At 37.8% G+C, this 25,860-nt stretch overlaps 1 protein-coding gene across 12 annotated transcripts in view; it reads right to left on the bottom strand.

The window, feature by feature from the left end:
- The window catches only part of LOC150105365 (uncharacterized), a 521,942-nt gene that overhangs the window by 21,833 nt on the left and 474,249 nt on the right, over nt 1-25,860 (bottom strand). For 11 of the 12 annotated variants that reach the window (XM_090394098.1, XM_090394099.1, XM_090394097.1 and 8 more), the window contains one exon: nt 10,117-10,229. In XM_090394098.1, the coding sequence (XP_090250224.1) occupies nt 10,117-10,229 (113 nt within the window). The remainder of the gene's footprint in view (nt 1-10,116; nt 10,230-25,860) is intronic. The other variant, XM_090394106.1, reaches the window with a different exon arrangement.

The raw sequence follows: 25,860 nt of genomic DNA, 5'->3' as shown, positions 1-25,860 counted from the left end.
GGTGAATGATTAGTCAATTTCCTCATTACCTAACAGCTTACCACTTAATCAATTACCACTAGTATGGACTCTACCACTATATCATCCTCTCACGTGCCATGGAAGGGTCCGGAGAAACATGCTGTTGCTCTTTACATTTCCAGAGCATTTGACTTAGTAAACTGCCATTCAAGGATCTACCTGCTTCCTTCTGTAATTGTGTAACAAGCTTTCTCTCCGATAATTCACTGCATATTATAGCAGATAGCTCCCTCTTTCTGAGAAACGTTCTATCTGTCCAATACAGGAGTGCTTCAGATGATCTAGTGCCTATCATCACTTATTCTATCCACAGCTGACAATAGTACACTTCATCTGTCCTACTCATTCGACAAACCATGCAGTGGTCAGATGTCTCAAGATCATCTGCAACTAGTACCTTAAACAATGATCTCTGGATCATCCTTCAGTGGGACAAGTATAATCTGGTCACCATCAATGCCACCAAAATTAGTCTTTCCTTTTTTTTTTTATTGCAAAGGGATCTAGCTTACCCTCAGTAATACATAAATCATCAGGCAAGATATCTTACTCCTTGGGCTGACATTTATCTTCAGCCTCTCTTGGCACATATACCAATGTTTCCTCTCAGTCCTAAGAAAATCTAGGCATCCTTTTCCACTCAAGGTGCTACTTTTCATCACTAACCCTGTACGAACCCCAAATTCACCCATTGTTAAAATACTGATCATGTTTCAGGTGGTGTACCTAAAGCATCCCTAAAAATTCTTGATGCAGTGCAGAGTAGAGCAACTGGCTGACAGACAATCCTTTCCTCAATGACTCACTTCAACCACTCTCAGAGACCATTTCACCTCTATCTTTTCTACAGGTACTTCTATGGGCACTGCTCCAACAAACTGGCAACCATCATTCCTCCACTTTCTGGACCTGTGAAAAGAAGAGCAGCAGCTGCCCAACATCCCTTTCCAGTCCAACTGCAAATATATTAATCTGCTTTTTATCCTCTATCTAATTTATTATAACTACTTCTCTCCTATGGAAGAACCTTCCTTATGAAGTATTTCACATCAACCATAAGCTTCAGCTCTTCAAAAAAAAGTGTCACGTCAACAGATTTTGTCTTTCCCATCTCTCATGTGCATTCTACACATGGCAATAAGTTTTTCTACTTCTTGTGTATGAGATCAATTAAAAAAAAAAGAGTAAGATTCCATGTGACAAAGGAGCTGAATGTTGATGATTTCTTCATTATTTTCAAGAGAACTGAGGTGAGTGAAATGGGATTATAGTTTGATGCTGATTTTTAACTAATTTCTTGGATATGTTGAATACGGGCTTGTTTCCATGCTATAGATGCTAGGTGAGTATCCAAGTTTGTAAATAGTATATAGCACAGGCATTAATTATGGAGCACAAGTTTTAAGCACAAATGAGGGCAAATACCATCATGATCAGAAGACTTTTTTTTTTGTATCAAAGCTATTCAGGATTCTTCTGAGGTCTTTCAGTTAAAAAAAAACAAGGAGGCATGTGGAGGGTAGTTCATGGTAGTAGGTGATATTTTGCCTTCTTCATCAATGCATTGGTAACGCTAATCATAAACTCATTTGAGTCTCCTTTTGGGGGAATGTCTATAAATGCAGTCACTTCTTGCGTTGTTTGCAGTGCCAAACAACACACCAAGGAAACATGCATGCGATAGCCTTGGCAAGAGATCAGAAGGTTCCATTTCCATTTGACCAGGATGCATTCAGGATTTGCTATGTTCACTTTACAGCTGCTGCATGTTGCAGCATATGCTAAATGGAATCTTCTAGTTTTAGTTTTGAGCCACTTGCAATGAATTATTTTCTTCAATTGCATTGGCAAACTTGCTAGAAACCAAAAGTTTGGATAGTGGTTTAGGTTGAATGGGGGGAGGGGGGAATAAAGTCCTTCATTCTATTATGAATCATTTCAGTTATTCAGTTGGATTTGGTGTTTGGATGATCAGAAGAGTGAAAACAGTAGTCAGCCCAAGAAAAGGAGGAGTAGAAATCCTGAAGGTCATCCTATTTGTTACTACTGAAGTGCTAAAGATCACAAGAAGTGACTGCATTATGGACATTTCACAAAAGGAGACTCAAATGAATTTATGATTAGAACCACCAAGATTTGGTTGGTTGATTTATGGTTTATTGGTGGAAGGATAGCAAAGGTGATACTGTGCCATATCAAAGGTTATGGGAGTACACAAGATATTAATACATAGTTATGAACAAATAAATCATTGAATAATATGTATGTACAAAAAATTAAGTTATCAATGCAGAATCTACATATAAATAGAATTTATAATCAAATGTGCTTGTATAAATTCTTTGTAAAAAGTTAAACACATCACACAAATTGTCTGAGTGTGATAACATCTTCCTGAGAGTATATGGTTCACCCAGATAAATAAAAATTTCATTCCTCTCTCATATGAAGTGCTGATCCTGCACCAGAATATCACAAATAGTGAGACACATGTTGCATTTTTCACACAGAGGTGAGTCATCCATTAATAAGGATGTGTAAGATGTGACCTATGCAGAACCTAGCAAGAACAACTTCCACTCTTCTGTTTCTATGTTCACTAGACTGCCAATGCTTAATTTTGCTTAATCTCATGCAATTTGTTTGTCAGTGCTTCCTGTCACAATGACTGCCATTGGGCAATTAGCTTTGATTTTATCAACTATCTGTAGTCTGTATATGGTACCGTCAAACAGTACATCAAAAAAATATGTGCTGATCTAGCTGCATCTGCAGTCTCATTTCCCTTAATTCCAATATGTCTTGGAATCTGGCATAACTGAAATTAAAATTAAAAACCTAGCTCTTACCCCTTTCTTGACTGTGAACAAACTTAACTTCCATGGATACCCCTATGTTCTCTCTACACCTTCCATATAATGAAAAATTTCATCAGTTGATATCCTATAACACCTATTCAAAAGTTTATAGACCTCTTTCTCCTGTTAACCACAGTTTGCAATCCACACACTTGTAATCTGTCCATAGTATCCATAATCTGGATATAATCTTTGTAACTCTTCTTTGCCCTTTCCACAGCTTCTTTATCCCCTTGGAACCCGGGAGACCAAATCTCTGCACAATAATCCAGGTGTGGTCTTATCAAAGCCTTATAAAGAGGCAAAATGATCTCCTTATCCTTAGATGTCAAGGTTCACTTCAACCTCACAATTATCCTCTGAGTTGTATTTGCAACTTCTGCTGTGTGACCTTTTTAACTTTAAATTCCTATCCATCAATACACCAAGAGCCCTTGCCTCTGAACTCATTACTAAGAGCCCATGGAAAGGCATGATCAATTGCTTGCTGAAGGTATCTGTCAATTAGACAGCAAATTATGAAGTCATCAACATATAGAGGCAGCCGTTCAGTGATTGAGTTAACTTTAACAGCAAAAAGTGTCACACTCTTAATAAGATAGAGCTTTGGTGAACATCATGATACAGCCAAGGCAGCATACTTCTCACTCCGATTTGGAAGACTCGGTTAGGCAGAAAGTTTTAATAAATACAAGATGGTCCTCTGAGAGCTAGGTTATAGAGCTCTTTTAATATGCCATATTAAAAGGCTCCAGGCTATATCATAAGCTTTTTCCATATCAAAGAACACTGAAATCAGATGTTCTTGTTTCAGGAATGCTTCTTTTTATACAGGTTTCTAAAAGAACTAAATGGTCCCAAGTTGAGTGATGTTTACAAAAGCCACAGTGTGTATTGGAGAGATGTTCATTATTTTTTAAATACCAGAGAATTCTGGCATTAACCATTTTCTCTAATATCTTACAAAGACAGCTGGTTCAGAGTGATGGGTCAATAATTGTTTGCTTGTGTTGGAGCTTTTTCCTGGTTTTGGGATAGCAATGACAACTGACTGATGCAAAGAATCTAAAAAGTCTTTTTCTCTAATATTCTGCTGGATGTTAAGAGAAGGAGATCCATAGAAGATTATGGAAGATGATTTTTATCATTTCACAATGGATGTCATCAGAATCTACTGCATGTTTTTTATGTTGTTCCACCTGCAAAACATTATGAGGATTTTTTTTTTTACATTATTTATCAATTTTATATTTATCTTATATATTTGTATATTTTATTTATTTTTTGCATAGTCCAGAAGCCCTGCTCTAGAGACCAAACGTGGAACTTTTTCGAGCCACTTTAGGCCTCCAATGAGCGGGGAGATGATTTCACACCAGAAGATGATATTCATCTCCCAACCAAAGACAATCACAAACATTCACGCCCATGGTGGGATTTGAACCCACAGTCCATGTTGGAGAGCAGGTATGTTAACCACTTGGCCAACCAGGCTGGCTGGGAGTGAGACAATAAAAGAGCTTTTAGTTCTGCACTCCTTAACAAATGGCTGATTGTTTCTACCCACTGGTAGAAAAATTTAGCAGCTGTTTCTCTTTATTAAAAATTCAGTTGGAAAGGAAGCTGCAATAGCTTTAGGATCAACACATCCATTATATTGCAAGGCAGATAAATGATACATTCTGTATCTATTTTTCATTTTACAGATTTTTACAGATTATTTTTGCACTGGCTGTTTTATTAATCAAGGATGTAAATTGGATCTAAGATTGTTTTTGACTCTGGAGTCTCACATAACCAGCTCTGACCTGAGCATGTTTAAAAGCTATTAGATTTGATGTGGTGGGATATCTCTGAAATATACCCCATGTTTTGTCTTGATTTTTTTTGGCTGCCTGGCATTCTGAGTTGCATCCAAGTTTTGAGAAAGAGTGGAAATTGAGATGATGTTTTTGCAACCAAGGCTGCTGCTGCTGCTACCTGGACAATGCATTACATACTTAGTAGCTTCATTGATACTAAGTGTTTGATTGACTGTATCTGCATTAAAATTTTGCAAGATGGGAAAAAGTATTCCAATAAGCCTGGTCAGATTTCCATATGGATATCCATGTAGGAGAACATGGTTCCTGGAGAGGCATTATGTAAATAACAGGCAAATCATTTCTTTCGTATATGGTTCTCTTTGACATCCCTTGTGAGCAGTGGAAAAATGGAAGAAGAGTAGATTGTAAGATCTACTGCAGAATATGAATGAGGAAGCATATGGAAGAAAGTATTAAGTCTATTATTCAAAAGTGGAGAGATCATTATTGTCAAGGATTTGTTCAATAATACAATTCCATATTTGTGGTCGCACTATCCCAGAGTGTTGTGCAAATTAAAGTCACCCATAAGAAGTATGGGCTCAGGGAGTTGCAAGATAAGAGTATCAAGATCAATTTTATTTAACTCAGCACCTGGTGGGAAATAAATTGAACATACTGTAATAAGAAATTCCACATAAGCAAATTGCTACTACTAATTTTAAATTCCTGCATAGATGGTGAGGAAAATTGCTCCTACTATACTGGAATCCAACACAAGTTTTTCGGAACCATTTTGGCGCAGACTTTGTTCATGTTGAATCTCGTGCAAAATTTGTCATACAGTCTTCTTATCAATGTCCACCATGTCTGCTATCATTCATCTGAATGCTTAATCAGCAATCGTTGCAGAAAATTCATTAATTTTCGCAATGTTTTGTTTGGTTGCTGCCATGACAGGGCGACCCGGTCTTCATCATCACGTTTTCTCGACCTTCAGAAAAGCAGTTGTGCTATTCAAACATTTATACACATGACATTACATTATCACCGTACACTTCCTGCAACAGTTTCAAACGCTCGGTCAGCGATTTCTTCAATTTCACAAGGAATTTGAGATTAATGCGCTGCTCAAGTTTAACGTTAGACATTATTCCGGCAAAGCGACTTCAGACGTGTTTCTTTTATAACTGCCTACAGACTAACTACGAGTGACAGTGAGCGATGCTTATTTCAACTGCAGAATCACAGACAATTTCATTAATTTTCGCAATGTTTTGCTTGGTTGCTGCCATGACAGGGTGGCCCAGATGTTCATCATCTTCAACGTTTTCTTGACCTTCAGCAAAGCGTTTGTGCTATTCAAATATGTTGCACACGCGACATTACATTATCACTGCACACCTACTGCAACTGTTTCAAACACTCGGTCAGTGATTTCTTCAATTTCACAAGGAATTTGAGATTAATGCGCTGCTCAAGTTTAACGTTAGACATTATTCCGACAAAGCGACTTCAGACGTGTTTCTTTTATAACTGCCTACAGACTCACTACGAGTGACAGCGAACAATGCTTATTTCAACTGCTTCTAGAATCTTCAAGGTCAGTGCAAACATCCCACTGCTGCGAGTACACGATTCACAGTGCACCTTGTCTGGTTATTTAATAGCCACACCTCATATACATCTAGTACTTATCCCAATGCATGGAAGCAATCTGATATCTATCCTCTTCCAAAAAAAGGTGATAGAAGTCAACCATCAAATACCAACCAACTGCCAACTCCTCCACTACTTAGAGGCCCACCAATTAATCAGCAGCCACCAGTACAGATTTCACCATTCAAGATCCACAGCTGACCTTGTAGTTTACATCACCTAACATGGACATGTGTCAAGGAAAGATCTGAGAAACTTGTGCTGTCAACTTTGACATTTCCGAAGCCTTCGACTGGGTGCGGCATCACAGCCTGATTATTAAATAACTTAAGTCACAACGTATACTGGAATATAAATTAAAATAAACTTTAATATATATACTTCCTATATTTCGGCAATGTCACGTTGCCATCTTCATGGGAACATAAGACTAAGACACGTGCACGCAGGCACTAAAACAGCAAATGAGGTAAATACAAGGGACCAGGTATACACCAGATCCCTTGCAGCTGTAAGCTGTCCTACTTTGGCCAAACAGGCAGGACAGCAAATATCAGAATTTCGGAACACAAAGACTACATCCGGTTTCATGAATACAGTCACTCTGGGCTTGCAGACCATGCTCTGAATACATGCCACAGAATATGTTGGAAGAAAGCCACAGTAATACACCGCAGCAAGTTTAAATTTGAAAGACTATTCATAGAATCAGCCTCAGTCCTAAAAAAACATGCCAAACCTCAACAAATGTGGATGCATGAGACTGCCCCAAATTTGGGAGACGTACACCATGAGAACTTCAGCCCAACGGCCAAGAATACCTAATATAGCCTGCTGGGGGGGGGGGGGGACACCATCAAGACTTTAGCAAAAACAGCAGTATCCTCTCTTCGACTTCATTTGCTCTTTTAGTGCCTGCGTGCACGTGTCTTAGTCTTATGTTCCCATGAAGATGGCAACGTGACATTGCCGAAATATAGGAAGTATATATTAAAGTTTATTTTAATTTATATTCCAGTATATGTTGTGAATTCCTTAAGTTATTTAATAATCATGTGCAGCCAACGTATAAGCCTTTCTACAAGAATTGGCATCACAGCCTGCTCAACAAATTGCCATTGTTTGGTCTCCCTGCGACCCTCTGTAATTGGGTAGCTGGCTTTCTCTCAGGTCAATCTCTGCGAGTCATGGTATATGGCTCCCTTCTTCAAGCTTCGCCATCAATGCCAAAGTGTCTCAAGGCTCTGTCGTTTCACAATCACCACTAATCCTACTCATTTGACAAACCATGCAGTACTCTGACATCCCAGGCTACAAGATCATCTACAACCAGTGCTTTACACATTGATCTTCATACTATCCTTCAATGGAGGGCAAGGACGATCTTGTCATATTCAATGTCACCAAAACAGTCTTGTCTTTTCTCTTGCAAAAGAGATCTCAGTTCACTTACCCTCAGTCACACACAAATCACCAGACAAGATCAGATCTCTCTGCTTGGGGTAATGTTTACCTCTAGTCTCTCCAGTAATAAACACATCACAACAATGGCCTCCTCAGCATTCAAGAAACTAGGTATATCTCTTTTGTTCAAAAGGATATTTTACACCCAAGCAAGTCCCTACTATATACAAATCCCAAATCTGCCCATGCTTAGAATACTGCTTACATGTTTGGGGTGGTGCATCTAAAACTTCCCTTAAAATCCTTGGTGCCTGTTCAGAGGCAAACAATTAGGCTCACTAATGAACCCTCTCTTACTGATTAACTCCAATCTCTATCTCATAGATGCAGTGTTTTAGCACTGTGTCTATTCTACAGGTACTTCCATGGCCACTGCTCCAGTGAATTTGCATCTATTATTCCTTAACTTTCAGTTGCACCTGTTAATACAAGAGCAGCAGCTGGCCAGCATCCCTTTACTGTGCAACTGCAAATGCACCAAACCTGCCTCTCCTCTTCCTCTTTTATTCAGTCTACCTCTGTCCTCTGGAACAGCCTTCCTCATGAAGAATTCCCAAACAATTACAACTCTTAAAAAAAAAAAAAAAAAAAAAAAACACCAACAATAAACTTCTATTTCAGTCTTCATTTACACCCCACACGCACAGCAATGAGGTGCTTATAGGTCTCTTGACCTCTTGTGTCTAGGATCAATAAAAATAAAAATTAAAAAACAACAACTTCATAATGACAACCAGAATAACTTATCTTGATCATCACTTATTCTGATGACACAGTATGGAAGAAAGATTTACTGGACAAAGCAGCTAAAATAATTAACTGCCAAAAAATACTACAATTACTAGAACAAATGTTCTCTAATAGGAAAATAAAGATTCATCTGAATTCACACAAAAGCAGAACATTTACCAATAGGATGGACTGCCACAATGATCTGTCCCAGCTTTATTCAACCAGTACACAAGCAATATCCCTCCAACAGCTAGTTGAAACTTTATCTACACTGATGACATAGCTATCGCTACCCAAGGCAGTACCTTCCAATGCCTTGAGAAAACACTGAACAAAGATCTGAGCTCATTACAAAATTGCTTTGAACACCGGTTACCATCTTCTAATCCCAGCAAAACTTTGTTTCTGCTTTCCACCTAAATAGCCACGAGGGTCATAGAAAACTAAAAATAAACTTCTGCAACAGGACTCTAATCCATGAAAGTAACCCTTGGTGTCACACTCCATAGTCTAACTTGCCAGAAACATTTGGAAGTTGAAGATATCTGCCACGAACAATATCATAAACAAGCCGACAGGCACAACTTGGAGTTGTAAATCCTCCACTCTTAGAACAGCAGCCCTGGCTCTATTTAGTCTTTCCTGTTGCAGTACTGTTTGCCAGTTTGGAGCCAAAGTCACCACATGACTCTTGTGGGCACATATTAACATAACAGTGAGAACAATCTCTGGTACCCTATGATCTACTCCTCTCTCATAGTTACCAGTTCTTTCCCACATCCAGGGGCGTGCTGGTCATATGTGCAATGTGTGTGATGCACACAGGCACCAGGATAGTAAAGGTGCCAAAGAGGAGGAAATACTTTTAAAAAAAAAACGTTTTTTTTTATTGGAGTTGGGGGGGGGGGGGGGGGTGCCAACAAAGTTTTGAACACAGGTGCTGGACACTACTGGCACGCCCCTGCCCACATCACTCCTCCATGCTTCAGAAGAGAAGAAGTTATCAAAGAAATAAAGAAAATCAGAAATAACATGTATCTTTCTATTCATCAAGATATCTCTTCACCTCCTGCATGTCGCCTTGCCTCCAGATCTCCCATATGACTTGTGGAATTACCAGCAGGACTGGTGGAGAAGACTTTGGAATGAACTACAAACAAATATCTCATCACAGATCCAATCAATCTACCTCAACACCTCTGGAGTCAGCTAAACAGATTTAGGACTGGACAAGGCTGCTTGTGCCCACTTATTACATCTGTGGGGAATTTCAAAGTCACCATTTTGTGTATGTGGTGCTGTGCAGATTATGCATCGTATCACTGATGAGTGCTCCATACACTCCTTTCCTGGAGACCTCAGGAACTTGCATTTATTCTCAGACAGTGTCATCGACTGGTTAAGTGAACTGTCAAGCTGCATATAGTTTTGCTCAATAATTTCTTGTATTTCCCCATATGCTAAATAAATAAACTTATTCTGATGAACTTGTTTATTACAATAATAAACTGAGATCTTACAATATCACTCTCCAAATAATACATAACTTAGAGTAAGGTAGGGATTAACTATCATACCCATTCAGAGACATTATATGCCAGTCGTCCTCCTTGTGCTTTTCTCCATCCTTTTCGTGCTTTGAATCCTTTTTTTTTTTTAATAACTTTGTTTGGTAACTGATACAAATCTGCTAAAAAAATTTAATTTTATGATTTAGATGTATAAAGTAATAAAAATGAATAATATTAAGAAATTCTAGGCTACATTTAATTGCAAATTAAATTATATACTACACTTTTTCTATAAGATAGTGTTTGGGACTGATGGACTTCTATGACAGTGAGATTTTAAAAAATTTTAAGCATTTTCTATGTTAAAAAACTATCAACAGACAAATATTTTATCATTTAAAGAAATTTAGTTTGGTTTTTAATTTAAAAAAATCCTTAATCTATATATATGAGTTCCTATATATCTTCAATTTCAATGCCATAATTCCTTCTTCGCCACCTGCACTCCTCACCTGCAGCTATAGCCAGTGAAGGATTACCTGCCAAGGCAACCGCACATTCTTGCAATACCACAGATTCAGAAAAGCAAAGACTTCGGAACCGGAAGGAAGAGCAAAGTTCACCTGAGCTATGGACATAGAAAACAGGTTAGTAAATTTCAAATCTTATGCTAATATCGCAAATGGAAATATCCTATCGTCTCCCAAAACACTGATCTCACACACGAATGCCACATCAGTCAGCAGTAAACCGATTAATGCAAAAATAACTACTGCTGTTACCAACGTCATTTCCCGAGAAAATGGAATTGTTATTTTTGCCACCAAAGAAAAAATCCCATTAGAAGATTATCTGACGGCGATTGCCAAAAAATATTATTGACACTTCCCGCGTAGCTGGTACTGTGCAGGTGTATTTCAGCCACATCTCATGGGCACAAACAGTACTGCAAAAAGGCGTCGATATCGGCGATAATCACTTCGAAGCAGCCCCAATAGCACTGGTCACGACAAAAGTAACAGTATCAAATGTCCCCCTTGAAATTCCTCATCAACTCATCAGATCCATGTCATTAAGATATGGTTCTGTCGCAGGAAAAATAAGCACATTGTCAGCAACCACGAAGAAGCCCGAATTTGACCATGTCAAAAGGTTTCGAAGACAGGCATTAATGCACTCTCCAAACAACGATGCACTACATAACCTTCCAAAATTAATCAACATGGACATAAATGGAATCACCTACACTTTCTACTTATCCTCCTCATCACAGTGCTTCTTCTATCATGAAGAAGGTCACATTAGAAAACAATGTCCCTATATTACCAACAGCAGTTCATCAACAAACATCCCAGCCCAGATTAGCAAATCGGTTGAACAGAACAACATCGTACACAAAGAAAATCAAATCAAAGCATAGGAAAAAGTAAACCAAAAATTCTCTCCCCATCACGAATTTCAGAGCAAAGAAAATCCCAAACCGGAAAAGACAACATTCATGTTGCTCTTGAACGCCTGCCGAGTAATGAGATCCAAGACTCTGATAATGAAGCCTCACAGCATGAAAACATGGATCCTCCCAACAGAGATGACCAGGATGAACTAATTAAAAGCAATCCTCAGACACAACAACAACCAGAATCACCAACCCAGCCTCCAACTAATTCAAAACCTCATCTGATAAAAGAAACTACTCAAAATGACCTTTCATCACCTACAGTCAGCCAAGGAGAAACAGAGTTCCCAGATGATGAGGAAACTGTACTTCCACATGACGACTTAGAAGAAGAGAAAGCTGGGGGGGGGGGGGGGGAACTTCCCCACACTGAGGGTCCCCTAACCATGAAGCAGCTGTCATCTTTCATGTAGAAAGCGTGAGGCTCTCCTCACAAATTAACTATAGCCCTTGAATATACCACAAAAATCCCAGAACTAATATCTCAACTTCAGGATCTACACTCGAAATTGAAATGTAAAAAGAGCAGAGCGGAGGTAAACAGGAGCAAGCGAATCTACTACCTAATTAATGGGCTACAAGCACAATACCAGGACCAATATTAAATTAAACTTACAATCAAACTTTCATAAACATAATGTCATTGCGCCTTTTTTCTCTCAATGCAAGCAGATGTGTCTCTGCTTTAAGCAATAGATTAGTCCTTGATCAGGTACAGAAATACCAAGAAACAAATATCAACTCCTCATCCAATTTATCTAGAAAATGGGCAGAGTGGCCTTATGACCTACATCACTCTGCAACCCAACAACACCATGGAGCAGGAGTTAGCTTAGGTGTACATCATCAATCCTCCCCCCCTACAAAATTAAAGTGATTGCAAATATACCAGAATATGCCATGCATGCTCACATAAAAGCACCCAATAACAATACCCTGCATGTATTCAATATCTACATACCATAGCAGGATGTTCTGGCATCACAAATCTTGGACTTCATTCAAAACCATCTTTCTAGTATTGACCAAGAACATATAATAATAGCTGGAAACTTTAACTGCACTCTTGACCAAGAAAAAGACAGACTTCAATGTACTGAACATCGTAGCTCATTAATAAACCAACTTCAAACACTGGTAAACAATGATGAACTCATGGACGTCTTTCAGCATTAAAATCCAGATAAGAAGTCCTACACATGGAGATCAGCAATCACAGCAACTAATAGGCCACTCTACCAAGCATGACTGGACAGATACTACATTTCCAAACACACTGTTCCTCTAGTTAGAAACATCTCACACATTCCTTCCCACATCTCAGATCATTGCTTCATTATGCTGCAACTTTCATTATCTTTGGAAGCATCCAAACCAGGAAGTGCCTATTGGATTTTCAATACCCTCCTGAAAGATCCAGAATACATAACAAACACTGAGGCTTTAATAACTAACCTCACTCACTTGAAGGGGAATACAGAACCAATCATGAATAAAATCCTTCACACAGATCTACAGACACAGAAGAATCAACAGAGAAACATTAACATCCGGCAACTCAAAAAACAGCTGCAGTATCTACCAGAAGAAAGCCCTGAATATAATTCAGCTCTCCAAGCCATGCAAAGACAAGTATCAGCAAAGGGTGCCCTACTTAGATCGCGACATACACAAATACATTTCTCAGATGCACCCACAAAATATTTTCTCTCTTTGGAAAAAAAATACCAGGCAGCAAACTGCATCTATGCTATTAGATTTCAAGATGGCAGCACCACAGAAGATCCAAGTAAAATCACTTCTGAAATCCTACAATACTACAAGAATGCATACCGCTCTACAGGAACATCCCTTTCACGCCATTCACGAAATACTGACAGAAACAAAAAGAATTTCTGCAACAGATCGGAATCACTTAGAAAAACCCAATCACTCTAGAGGAACTGAAAACCGCACGCACATCCTTGCCAAAGAATAAATCTCCCGGCCTTGATGGTCTCACAACAGAGTTTTTCCAAATCTTCTGGAATCAACTCGGACCACTTCTCCTTAAAACACTGCAAGAAGCCTACCTCGATGGGCTTCCAGAATCCGTCACGACCTCAGTAGCACGATTAATACCAAAGAAAGGAGACCACACAGATATACGAAACTGGCATCCAATCTCACTAATCAATACAGATTGCAAAATCATTTCCAAAGTTATTGCAAACAGACTAAAGCCAACACTGCCTGAAGTTATTGGCCGACATCCAACTTATTCTGTTCCTGGGAGAACAATACATGATAACCTCCATTTAATAAGAGATCTCATCCACATTGCAAACAGCCAAAATGAAGACCTAGCACTCACCAGCCTTGATCAGGAGAAGGCTTTTGACAGGGTAGAGCAGGAATACTTTTATGAAGTCCTAAAGGCATTTGGCTATGGCCATCTCATCATTCAAACAGTGCAATTGTTATACGAAGATACACTCTTCTGTTTAAAAATTAACAACAGGTTCACCAGCACTTTGCCACACTCCAGCGGGATCAAGCATAGATGTCCGCTCTCTGGACAGTTATATACATTAGCCATAGAACCCTTCTTAAAAAGAGTACACGACACCATCATCTCCAAACGAACCAGCATAATAGGGCCACATCAAAAAATAACCCTATCAGCATATGCTGATGGCGTCACAGTAATAATCCGTAATGACAAAGAAATAACAGTAACCAATGAAGCACACAGACTATATGCACAAGCCTCAGGGGCCAAATTAAACTCTGCAAAAACCACTGGTTTGTGGCCAGGCAGATGGAAAGCCAGAACTGATTCTCCGATTGAACGTACCTGGTCAAATGAAGGGCAAATATATTTAGGCGTACACCTTGGCAACACCAAAATATATAATGCACTGAACTGGACACAGCTACACAGCCAATTTAAACAAGTGCTAGGAAAATGGAACAGCATTCGTTCAATGTCTTCACTTAGAGGAAGAATCCTAATAATCAACCAGATGGCTGTGAGTGTGCTATGGCATACTCTCAAAGTACTAACACTCCCTGAAGACTTTCTCCATCATATTAAAAAGGCAATGAAACGTTTCCTATGGAACAATACTAACCTGGACAACATACTCCGAACTCTGCAACCACTCAATAAGGGAGGTCAAGGCCTGATTTCCCTTGAAAACAAGATCACATCCTTCTGCTAAAGACACTTCAGTCCAATCATGCTTATGTAACCACCTTCGATTACATCATGAAATGATCCACCCGAGGACTTACACTTTCAACAATCCTCCGAATAGCCAGTTCTGTACCGCCACCTCCTAAACTACCTCATTTTTACAGAGATGCTCTACAGCGGTGGAAAAACACAGAACTTCATCACACACACTGACAGGATCAACAGAGTCAGCTGTACTAACAGAACCACTGTTTTCGAACAGAGACATAATAAGTCTCACAACTGGCCAGCCCTTCCTTTTCCCCTAGATGGAACTGGGCAGAAATAAGAATCATAGGGGGACCTCCTGACCCAGACGCTAAAATGGAAAACACTAACATGCCTACCATTAAAAAACTCCAAAATTGAAAAGCAATATCAAATGATGCAAGTTGCTATTATAAAAGCCTTCCCAGATATCGCTATGCCTCAGGGAATCCGTATTTCTTCTAGAAACTGAGGGGAGCCTACCTTTCATCTTGCATCATCACTTCCAATTCTTCCCTCCAACTACAAGAAAATATACCACTTCCTCATATCAGTGCCTCCAACTTTGCCCTTCGTATATTCATCCTTAACCCTCTCATTTTCTAAGCTGCACATGCCACCCAGTTTTCAGTGGGATCTTCCATATAAATCGAGGTGTGCCAAACCAGATTCCAACATACAGTGGAGGCTATGGCATAACATCTTGCCAACTCCTACTAAGCTCCACAAATTTCAGCTAAGACAATTGGATCAGTGTCTTCTGCGAAGTTTCAAGCACCCTGGAACACACATATCTAACCTGTCCTGCAAACAAAGCGATGATCACCTACGCCCTGAATACAGCCTCTAGCACCTGTAACTATGCACACAGCCAAGAAGACTACTGGAATTTAGTCCATACAGAAGAGAACAAACACAGAATATGCAATTTCCTCTTCATCTGCGCAAAAGGCCATCATTTACAGTTTCTACCTTAAGCGCACAAGAAATAACCAGCACCCATCCATCACTGAATCGGAACAAACCCTCATGTATAGCCTATGTCAGAAACTACAGAGCAGGCTTTCACTGGAATTTGATTATTACAAAGAAACAGGAACTGTCGCAAAATTCATAGAGGAGTGGAATCCAACTAGTACCCTTTTCTGGATTGCCGATGACAATACACTTCAGCTGAAAAATAACTAAAAGTGACACTGAACTGTAATATTGACTCTTACTGAAAAGACACATCCTGTCTACCACTAATGTACTTTTTTCCCTCATTTCAATTGTATATCTAAAAGGAAAAGCCTTTTTTTTCTCTGTAATATACATTCTTATAATATGTAAATAGTCCTTTTTTGTTATCTATCTTCCAATGTATATTTTATCAAGTTTAATAAAAAAAAAAATATATATATATATATATATATATATTATTTTAACTGACCTATTCCTCATTTACATCTAACAAAAATCTTGCATGTGTTATTCAATCTAAAACAGGATGATGAAACACCATTTTCTTGACAGATGAGGAAAGCACAAAACAGGAGCGATATAACCACACCTGATACAATACGTCTCCCCTATGCTCTGGTTACTTATATTTTCCATTGCACCAAATCTCAGCTGGGCAGTAATGTAAATGCAAAGGTACTTCATCCATCGAATGATTTGACGTACATCTCACAATACTGCCATGCTATTTCCAATGCTTGAAAATAAGAGCTCACCAATTAAATGTTCCCTGGTCAGAAACCTTCAATTAGTCATTTAAAGTGAAATCATCAGAAGGATAAAGCTGCATAATTTTTGATTTTGATGAAAGCGAGTTATTTTGTAATTCTATCCTTTAGATCATAGGTTCCCAAAGTGGGTGGTACCCCCCTCCCCCAGTGGGTGCTGAAGCCTTCTAGGGTTGAGGGGGCTATAGTGGGATCAGAAGCATTTGGGGGCGTTCAGGTGGTCTAGGGGTCGGTGGCTCTTTATAGAAGAAATTAATAATATATATTTAAAAATTAATTATTTACGTGATTTTGCGATTAGATAATCATTTAAAATTTAAATATTGCATTTTAATTCATCTTATGTCCGTCTTACATGATCAATTTTTTTTCAATTTTCTATTTCAATTATTTAATCATTTAAAAATTTACCATGTCAGATAGAAATAGATGTCGATTTTCTATGTCAATGAGAAAATAGAGCATGTATATATGTGTGTATAATAGGTTATGTTTACAGTAGCAAACATATTCATTATATTTTATTTCAAAATATATCTAAAATATATAAAACCACTTTTCTAATTGATTTGTACAAAAATAAACCCAATTTTATATAATTTAATATTATGGGTAAAAATAATAATGGCAAGAAAGAAATTAAATTGTAAATTTTAGTTAGCCTAGTTAGTACTAACTTATATTGCTAACTAGAGGGAAAAAACAAAGCAAATATTATTCAAAAAACTTATTATACTGTTTTCTGTGGTTATGTTTTGTAGGTTTGTTGTTTATATCTTGTGTAAGTATTTTATTTATTAATTATTTATAATTATTCGGACAATGTCGTGGTCGGACGAACAAAATGCGCTTGCATGCAAAATAAAAAATTGAACGTGTCATACAGGATATTTTAACTTTTATTTTTTATATACTTAAAAAATTTATTAATTTTTTGCTATTGTAAAAATTGATCGTGCCATACAGGCTTTAGTCTATCCACGCAGCAGACGAGTCTTAACTAGTAGAATGTCGGTCAACTATTACGTAGGTAATTCACTCAATTCAACATGTTTTGACAGGAACATGGGTGCTTGCAGTGACTTGTTCAAAGCATGAGTACGATGGTATCGCAAACAAGTCAATGCATGCAAGTCGATTCGGGCTAGATTTCAAATCAATAAATACCAGTGGTTTAGGAATTAGTTTCATTATTTTTTGTGCTTTGCCAACAATCATCAGTCGAAAGTGTGATAGATAAGTGGAGTCATACAAAGTGTAAATTAAATCTTTTATTTTGTGAATATTTTTACAAATTTTATTACTTCATTATGTCTGAATATAATAAGAAATGTCGACACTACAGTATTGAGTATTTGAAATATGGTTTTATTCAGTCTCCTACGAACCAATTATTACCCATATGCTTGATTTGCCAAAAAGTATTTTCAAATGAAGCAATGAAGCCTTCTTTAATGCATGCTGACAAAAAGGATAAAGATTTGTCCTATTTTCAAGTACTAGAAGAAAAATATTTTAAACGTCTAACTATATCAAAACTTTTTACGTCGTCCACTAAACAAGATAATGATGGATTACAAGCTTCTTATAATATTTCATTATTAATCGCAAAAATGGGAAAGATACACACAATTGGTGAGGAATTAATCTTGCCGGCAATAAAAGAAATAATAAACACTGTGCTTCATAAGCCAGCGTCAGATATCATAAGGAAAATTCCTTTGAGCAATAATTGTGCAAAGAAGAATCGACGAAATGGCTGAAGACGTTGAAAAATCATTGTGCGATTATTTGAAGATAAGCCAATTTTCCATTCAACTCGATGAATCAACTCTCCCAAATAATGAACCACGACTCTTATCATACATACGATTCATAAAAGAAGAAAAATTAAGTATAATTTCTGGGAAATTCCCATGCTACTCCTCTAAAACACTATTAATATAATTAACGGCTATTTTAGCCTGTTTTTGTTTAGGATTGTCCCTTATATTTAATACATTGGCTAACATAACTCAAAAGGGGGTAAATATATATAATTTAGGACATTACGGGTGAGTGTAGAAGGCAATTATGGCAGAATAAAAAATGTTGAAAAATTATGTACATACCTTGATTTTGGTTTAAAGATGCCTTCTAAATCCAAGCTCTTGTGGAAGGGGGGGGGGGGGGAAAGAGAGGGAAAGAACATGGGGATGTACTTGGGACACGGGAGATAAGTTTGGGAACCCGGGTTACAATTAATAATATATATATAAATATATATATATATATTATTTTGTTGTGGGGAGAGGGGGGGGAAAGGAAGGGGAAGGGTATCCTTATGTGGAAACTGGGGCAAGGGTTTACGGGGTGTGGACCGTTTCGGTCATCGTCTGTCTGACCATCGTCGGAACTTTGTGGGAATGACCTACTTTGTGGGGTCATTCCCACAAAGTTCCGACGATGGTCAGACGATGACCGAAACGGTCCACACCCTGTAAACCCGTGCCCCAGTTTCCACATAAGGATACCCTTCCCCTTCCTTCCCCCCCCCCTCTCCCCACAACAAAATAATATATATATATATTTATATATATATTATTAATTGTAACCCGGGTTCCCAAACTTATTTCCCGTGTCCCAAGTACATCCCCATGTTCTTTCCCTCTCTTCCCCCCCCTTCCACAAGAGCTTGGATTTAGAAGGCATCTTTAAACCAAAATCAAGGTATGTACATAATTTTTCAACATTTTTTATTCTGCCATAATTGCCTTCTACACTCGCCCGTAATGTCCTAAATTATATATATATATACACCCCCTTTTGAGTTATGTTAGCCAATGTATTAAATATAAGGGACACTCCTAAACAAAAACAGGCTAAAATAGCTGTTAATTATATTAAAGAAGAAAAAGTTTGTCAAGAATTATTATTTGCTAAAAACTTGGAAGCAGATACAAAGGGAGAATATATGTTTAATATGATGAATAAGTTTTTTCAAGAGAAAGACATTCCTATTTGTAATATTTTGTCTGCTGCTACTGATGGTACGCCAGCAATGACAGGGTGCCACAAGGGTTTCACAGCGCATTTGAAACAAGCAGTACCAAATGTACTCGCTATACATTGTGTTCTTCATTGTCAACATTTGGTTGTGAAAAATTTAAGAGAACGCCTGCACACGTCGCTCCATTACATTATTAGAGTAGTCAACAAGATTAGAAGCAATTCACTGAGTGACAGATTATTTAGCCAACTTTGTACTGAAAATGATGAAGATTTCAATCATTTGCTGCTTCACACAGAAGTTCGCTGGCTTTCAAAAGGTATTTGTCTGAATCGATTTTACAATTTGTTTGATTCAGTACTAGAGTTCCTAGAAAACAGAGACGACGGATTGCGGGCGAACCTCATTACATCCAAAAATGACATCGCTTATTTGACAGACCTCTATAAAATATTTAATGAAGCCAATCTACAACTACAAGGTGATGAATTGAATTTAATTAAAACAAAAAACGTTATTGCCGCTTTTGTGGGGAAACTTCTTCTGTTCAAGCAGAATATGGGCTGAGGGGAATATAGCCACTTTTCAAATTTATCAGCAGTGTCTCTCAAAAAGGAAGATTTACTTACATTCTGATTACACTTAGAGGTTCTCCATGCTGATTTCAATGAGCGATTCAAGGATATTCTAAACATGAATATACCAAATTGGGTTCTAGATCCTTTCTCACATGTAAGAACAGCAGGATCATCAAATTTAGAAGTGGAACTCATAGAACTCACAACAAATGAAGAACTCAAAATAAAATTCAAAACTGGATACCAAGAGTTCTGGCTTCAAAAATCAATACCGACACTGTACCCTAGATTATGGGAAATAGTGCAGAAATTTTTAATTGCATTTCCATCTTCTTATTTGGCTGAGCGTGGGTTTAGTGCTGTAGTGAATTTACTATCTAAGAAAAGGAACCGATTGCATATAACTGAGCGTGGCGATTTACGACTGTTTTTAACGAAAGTTGAATCCGATATTAACAAACTTTTAAAAATGCACCAGGCTCATCCTTCACATTAATTTGTTATTTTTGCTTTGTATTTTTACTTTATAAGTTAGAAATAAACAATTTTGTAATATGTTTAATGGTGTTTTAATTATTACAATAAGATTCTTACTAATGTAATGCAATCTCTTAATTGTATTCCACATTTTCATATTTAAACCATTGTATGAAACTGTGCATAATGTTATTCGAGCATACATTTTACAATCTTTATATATGGGCTACATTTCACCAAAATCGGTATAGCAGTAACTGTGTTCAAGATGAAGCACATATTGGCCACTTCTTTTTAAAAATTTAACGGCATAAGCAGTAATACATCATTAGTTGCTATTTACGTCAAAAATATCAAACGGCTTGAACGCGGAAAACTGTTATAATGGGGGGCGTTACAAAATTTATGTCTTGCAAAGTGGGTGGTGGCCTGAAAAAGTTTGGGAACCTATGCTTTAGATGGAAGAAGATATTTTTAGTTTATTCCTGGCATCATATTAATTATGAAGCCATTTTTATTCAGTCGATCCAGAGAATTTTTTACAGTTTTGAAGGGTTTAAAATTAATCACAGCTTATTTCTAGACTGTCAAATTTCTGATTTTTTATTTACATTTTCAAACCAACTAATATTTTTAAGGCATTTTTTTTAATGATGGCTTTTTCTAATGTTGCACTCTACCATGCAGGGCATAGGTTGAATCCCCAAGTTTCAATTTTTTGTGCTTCATTTATACATGGAGTAGTATACGTATGCCCAGAATTACCTTGATTCAAGCATTTCTTTTATGAAAAATATTGCCTCAAAGTTATGTGGAGTAGCAAATAAAATTTTTATGAAATATAATAATTTTAGTCAGGTTGTTATAAAGCAAAATTGACTCAATTCAGTTATTGAATAACAAAGCACAGCCACAAGTAAGTTACTGCATAATGAAAATCAGGTAGATAAAGTCGAATGTAAAAAGAAGAATACTGTTTGATATGGTGGCTATCATAAAACATGTCACTGATGACTGAACATCGTACATGCAATTGAAAAACAGAAAAGGAAGGAAGATCACAATTCTAGTAGGTATGATTGACTTACTAATGATAAGTTCAGTAAGAGAGGATATGAAAGGATTGTTGGAAGAAGCGGGGAGCAAAAAGTGAGAAAGTGAAAATTGTAAGTATATTACCTAGATGTGATAGGAATGAATTAAGAAGAAAGGCTATAATGACAAACAATTCAATGCATAGTCTGTGTAGAAAGAATGGATGTGTGGAATTTTTGAATGCCTTGATTTTTTTGAATTACCTTGATTCAAGCATTTCTTTTATGAAAAATATTGCCTCAAAGTTATGTGGAGTAGCAAATAAAATTTTGACATTTTTATGAAATATAATAATTTTAGTTAGGTTGTTATAAAGCAAAATTGACTCAATTCAGTTATTGAATAACAAAGCACAGCCACAAGTAAGTTACTGCATAATGAAAATCAGGTAGATAAAGTCGAATGAAAAATCAAGTATCAAGGGTCTTATTAACTAGTACCTAACAAGAGAGAGTCAGGGAAACTAGATTATGATGGGAGGAATGATGAGAATCTGCACATTATCACGGAAATGATTATGAGGAGAGAATGATTTTGTATTCATTCAGTTCAACTTATCAAGCATGTGCAAGGATGTCTGCATAAGTAAGGCAAAAAATATGAACAGATTGTTCATATTTTTTGGACGACGCAGTTGTCCAACTGCGTCGCACACACTAAAGAGAAGAGTATACAAAAAGGATGTAGGTAACATTATGTCTGTACATGAATGACAGGGGTATCAGAAACAAAGTGGTAGAGTTTATTGCCTTGATAAATACGTTGAGATCTCAGATTGTAGGCATTAGTGAGACCTGGCAATCACAGGAAGACATAATAACTAGTATTGAGTATAAAAGGTACAGTATTTTTAAGAAAGATAGACAGGATAGAAGATGATGAGATACGCTGCTAATGATACTCAATGATTTGAATCCAGTCCAAGTTGAGACCTATGACTGCAATACTAGTAACAATTTTTCATGTAGCAGTGAGTTTGAAGCCATTTAGTGTGCAGTAGAGTATAATAAGAACAAATACATAATCAGGTGTTGTTACAGACCCAATGGACTGGTTGCTGGTGCAAAAGAAATGAATTACCAAATAAAGACGACAGGTGAGAAATCAGTAATCATCATTGGGGGATTTTAATTATCCAAACATTGACTGGGTAGCACTGAAATCTCATGAAGAGAATCAAACTGAATTTATTGAGCAGTAGCAAGACAACTTCCTCGAGATGCATGTGACAGAAGGAACTCAAAGTCAAAGTGTTAGATCTGATTATAGTGTCAGAGGGGGTTTCAATTAAAGACATAACTATTCTGCCTCCAGTTGGTAACAGTGATCATAAAATAATGACTGGGGAGCTGGCTATGTTCCATTCAGAAATATTATTTGCTGAACTACAAAGCAAGAAATTATGAGTAACTCAGGAGAATGCTAGGTTCAATTCTATTTTATCAGTTGCTGGAGGGGAATCATAGTGGCATTGCATGAGAAGTATTAAAAAAAATACATCACCAGTGTAATATCAGAATATTATTATTATTTCGAGCAACTCCAAGGAGTCGACACACTCATCGAGGAAGGCCCTAACATTATGGCAAGAACAACTATTCGACATTCACACAGTATCTATCATACCTCACCTTGAACTCATTCACGGTCATAGCACCCACAACAGACTCCGGCAGCTTATTCCACTCATTCACCATTCTCCAAGTAAAAAACCTAGCTCTAACACCCCTGCTAACCACATTCTTGCCCAGCTTCAATGTATGGCCCCAAGTCCTCCTACCACCACTAGTCCTATTCTCAAAAATATCTTCTGGATTAATCTTATAGAAACCCTTCAGTAATTTGAATGTCTCAATCATATCACCCCTTTTCCGCCTATCAATCAATTTTTGCAACCCACAAATCTCCAACCTGTTCTCATAAAGTTCATTCCACAGACCTGCTATCATCTTGGTTACTCGTCTCTGGATCCTCTCCACCTCCTCCCCATCAAGAAGAAACCCTGATGCCCAAATCTGGGCACAGTCTAGATGGGGTCTTATCAAGGCTCAATACAGAGGAACAATAACCTGTTTGTCTCTGCTTGTTAAAGTATTTTTCAGCAACCAAGTGATTTGATGAGCTGATTTAGCCATGTTTGCAATGTGCCCCCTAAACTTCAACTCCCTATCTACCAACACTCCCAAATCTCTGGCCTCATCAATCTCCTGGAGTACGGTTCCACCAATGTGGTATACTGCTGCTAATCTTTTCACCCCAAAATGCATAACCTTACATTTTGCCACATTAAATTGACATCCATTCTCCTTAGCTCAGAATTCCAAACTATTCAAATCATCCTGCAAAATTTTGACATCCTGTGCACTCACAATTGCTCTACCCAACTTTGCATCATCAGCAAACAAGTGAACACTTCCTCTCAGATCCTTTCCTATATTGTTAATGAACAAATTGAAAAGTAGTGGTCCAAGAACAGAACCCTGCGGCACACCACTAGTCACAAGCCGTCTTTTGGACTCCACTTCTGAATAAACCACTCTCTGGTATCTCTCCATCAACCACCCTCCTATCCATCTCACCAACTCAATATTCATCCCCATCTGCTCCAATTTACTGATTAAAGTTCCACGTGGTATCCTGTCAAAAGCCTTGGTAAGGTCCAGTAGAATCACTATAAACCCATTACCCTTATCCAGTTCAGCCGTCACTGTGTTATAAAACATGAGCAAGTTACTGAGGCATGATCTACCCTTCACAAAACCATGTTGTCCCCCATACAGTATCCCATTTTCATCTATCCAATCCTGTTTTCTTCTCTTGAATAATTTCTCCAAGACCTTGACAACGATTCCTGATATGCTAATCGGTCGGTAATTTACAACAGCAGACTTGGAACCTCCTTTATGCAGTGGAACTATTTTCCCTTCTTTCCACCCCCTCGGGACTAACCCAGACCCAAGACTCAAATTAAACAAAATGGAGGGTACTGACAATACTTTAGCCGCTTCACGTATGACACGAGCTGGTATACCATCCAATCCCACAGATGTATTGACATTGAGGTTTTGTTAGACTACTTACCTTCATTTCATTCACCACAATTCCCGTATAACCCATTGGCTCATTCATTTCTGTAATGTCACCACCTGGAAGATATATTCTTGCAAAGTGCTTGCTCAGTAATTCAACTATATCAACTGATTCGGTTACCTCCCTACCATCGGCATTCTTTAAAATCATTCTGCCATACACATTTTTTCTTTTACTTGCAACATATCGAAAAAATTGTTTAGGATTCTCTTTAGCCTGCATGGCCAATTTTCTTTCGTAATCCTTTTTTTGCTTTTCTTACCATACTCGTTACCCTTCTGGCCTGCGCTTTATACCGTTCATGTGCCTGCTGGTCACCTTTCTCCTTAAATTCCCTCCATAGTTGTTTCTTTTTTTGCAGCTCAAGTTTAATGGTGTTATTCATCCATTTAAACCCTACTTGATTTTTATTATTCAGACTCTAGGTATACAGTCAGCCACTGCTTCATGCAAACACTTCTTAACCGCCTCCTATGCACTATCAACTTCTAGCTCTTGCAGTTGTACATGCCATGGCACTGAACCAATCAATCTCCTAAGCTTGTCATACTTACCAGCCCGATAATTCCATATGTACCATGTCTTAATTGTAAATTCCACACCTTTAGCCACCTCCCAAGTCAAGACCCTATGATCACTCTCACCAATTGGTGGCAATGTGGTCATATTCGTTACAGCCAAATTCTCAGATGCAATTACTAGGTCAAGCACTCTCTGACCCCTAGCATTTTCCATTACATGCTGTCGCAGATAGTTATCCCTTAATAACCGCATAAAATCCAATTCCTTCCTCCCATGTGTCCTCTTCTCCTTCCAATCAATGTTACCATAGTTGAAATCTCCCATAATAATTACCCTCCTTCTACTCATTTCTTCTATTTGCTTATGCATACTATCTCCACCATCTATTCCATCACCTGGTCTATAGCAGCACCCAACTGTATATTTTGTTCTGCTAGTTTCAATCTCACACCAAATAGCCTCAAATGTGCTTTTTTCTCTATCCTGCAGTTCCACTTCTATTCTTCTTCTCGGCTGTAGCTCATCAGCTATCATCAATAACACTCCCCCCCCCATTTTATTCTCCCTGTCACTCCTGAACACACCATACCCCTCACATTCAATCCCACTAGATGTGTCATCTTCTGTCAGCCATGTTTCACTAATGCCAATAACCTGTGGTCTGGAAG

This window comes from Typopeltis vanoorti, chromosome 6 (assembly GCF_054136105.1).
Source record: "Typopeltis vanoorti isolate ZY-2024b chromosome 6, IOZ_Tvanoo_1.0, whole genome shotgun sequence".
Lineage (NCBI taxonomy): Eukaryota > Metazoa > Arthropoda > Arachnida > Uropygi > Thelyphonidae > Typopeltis > Typopeltis vanoorti.
This window is presented reverse-complemented; position numbering and strand designations above follow the sequence as displayed.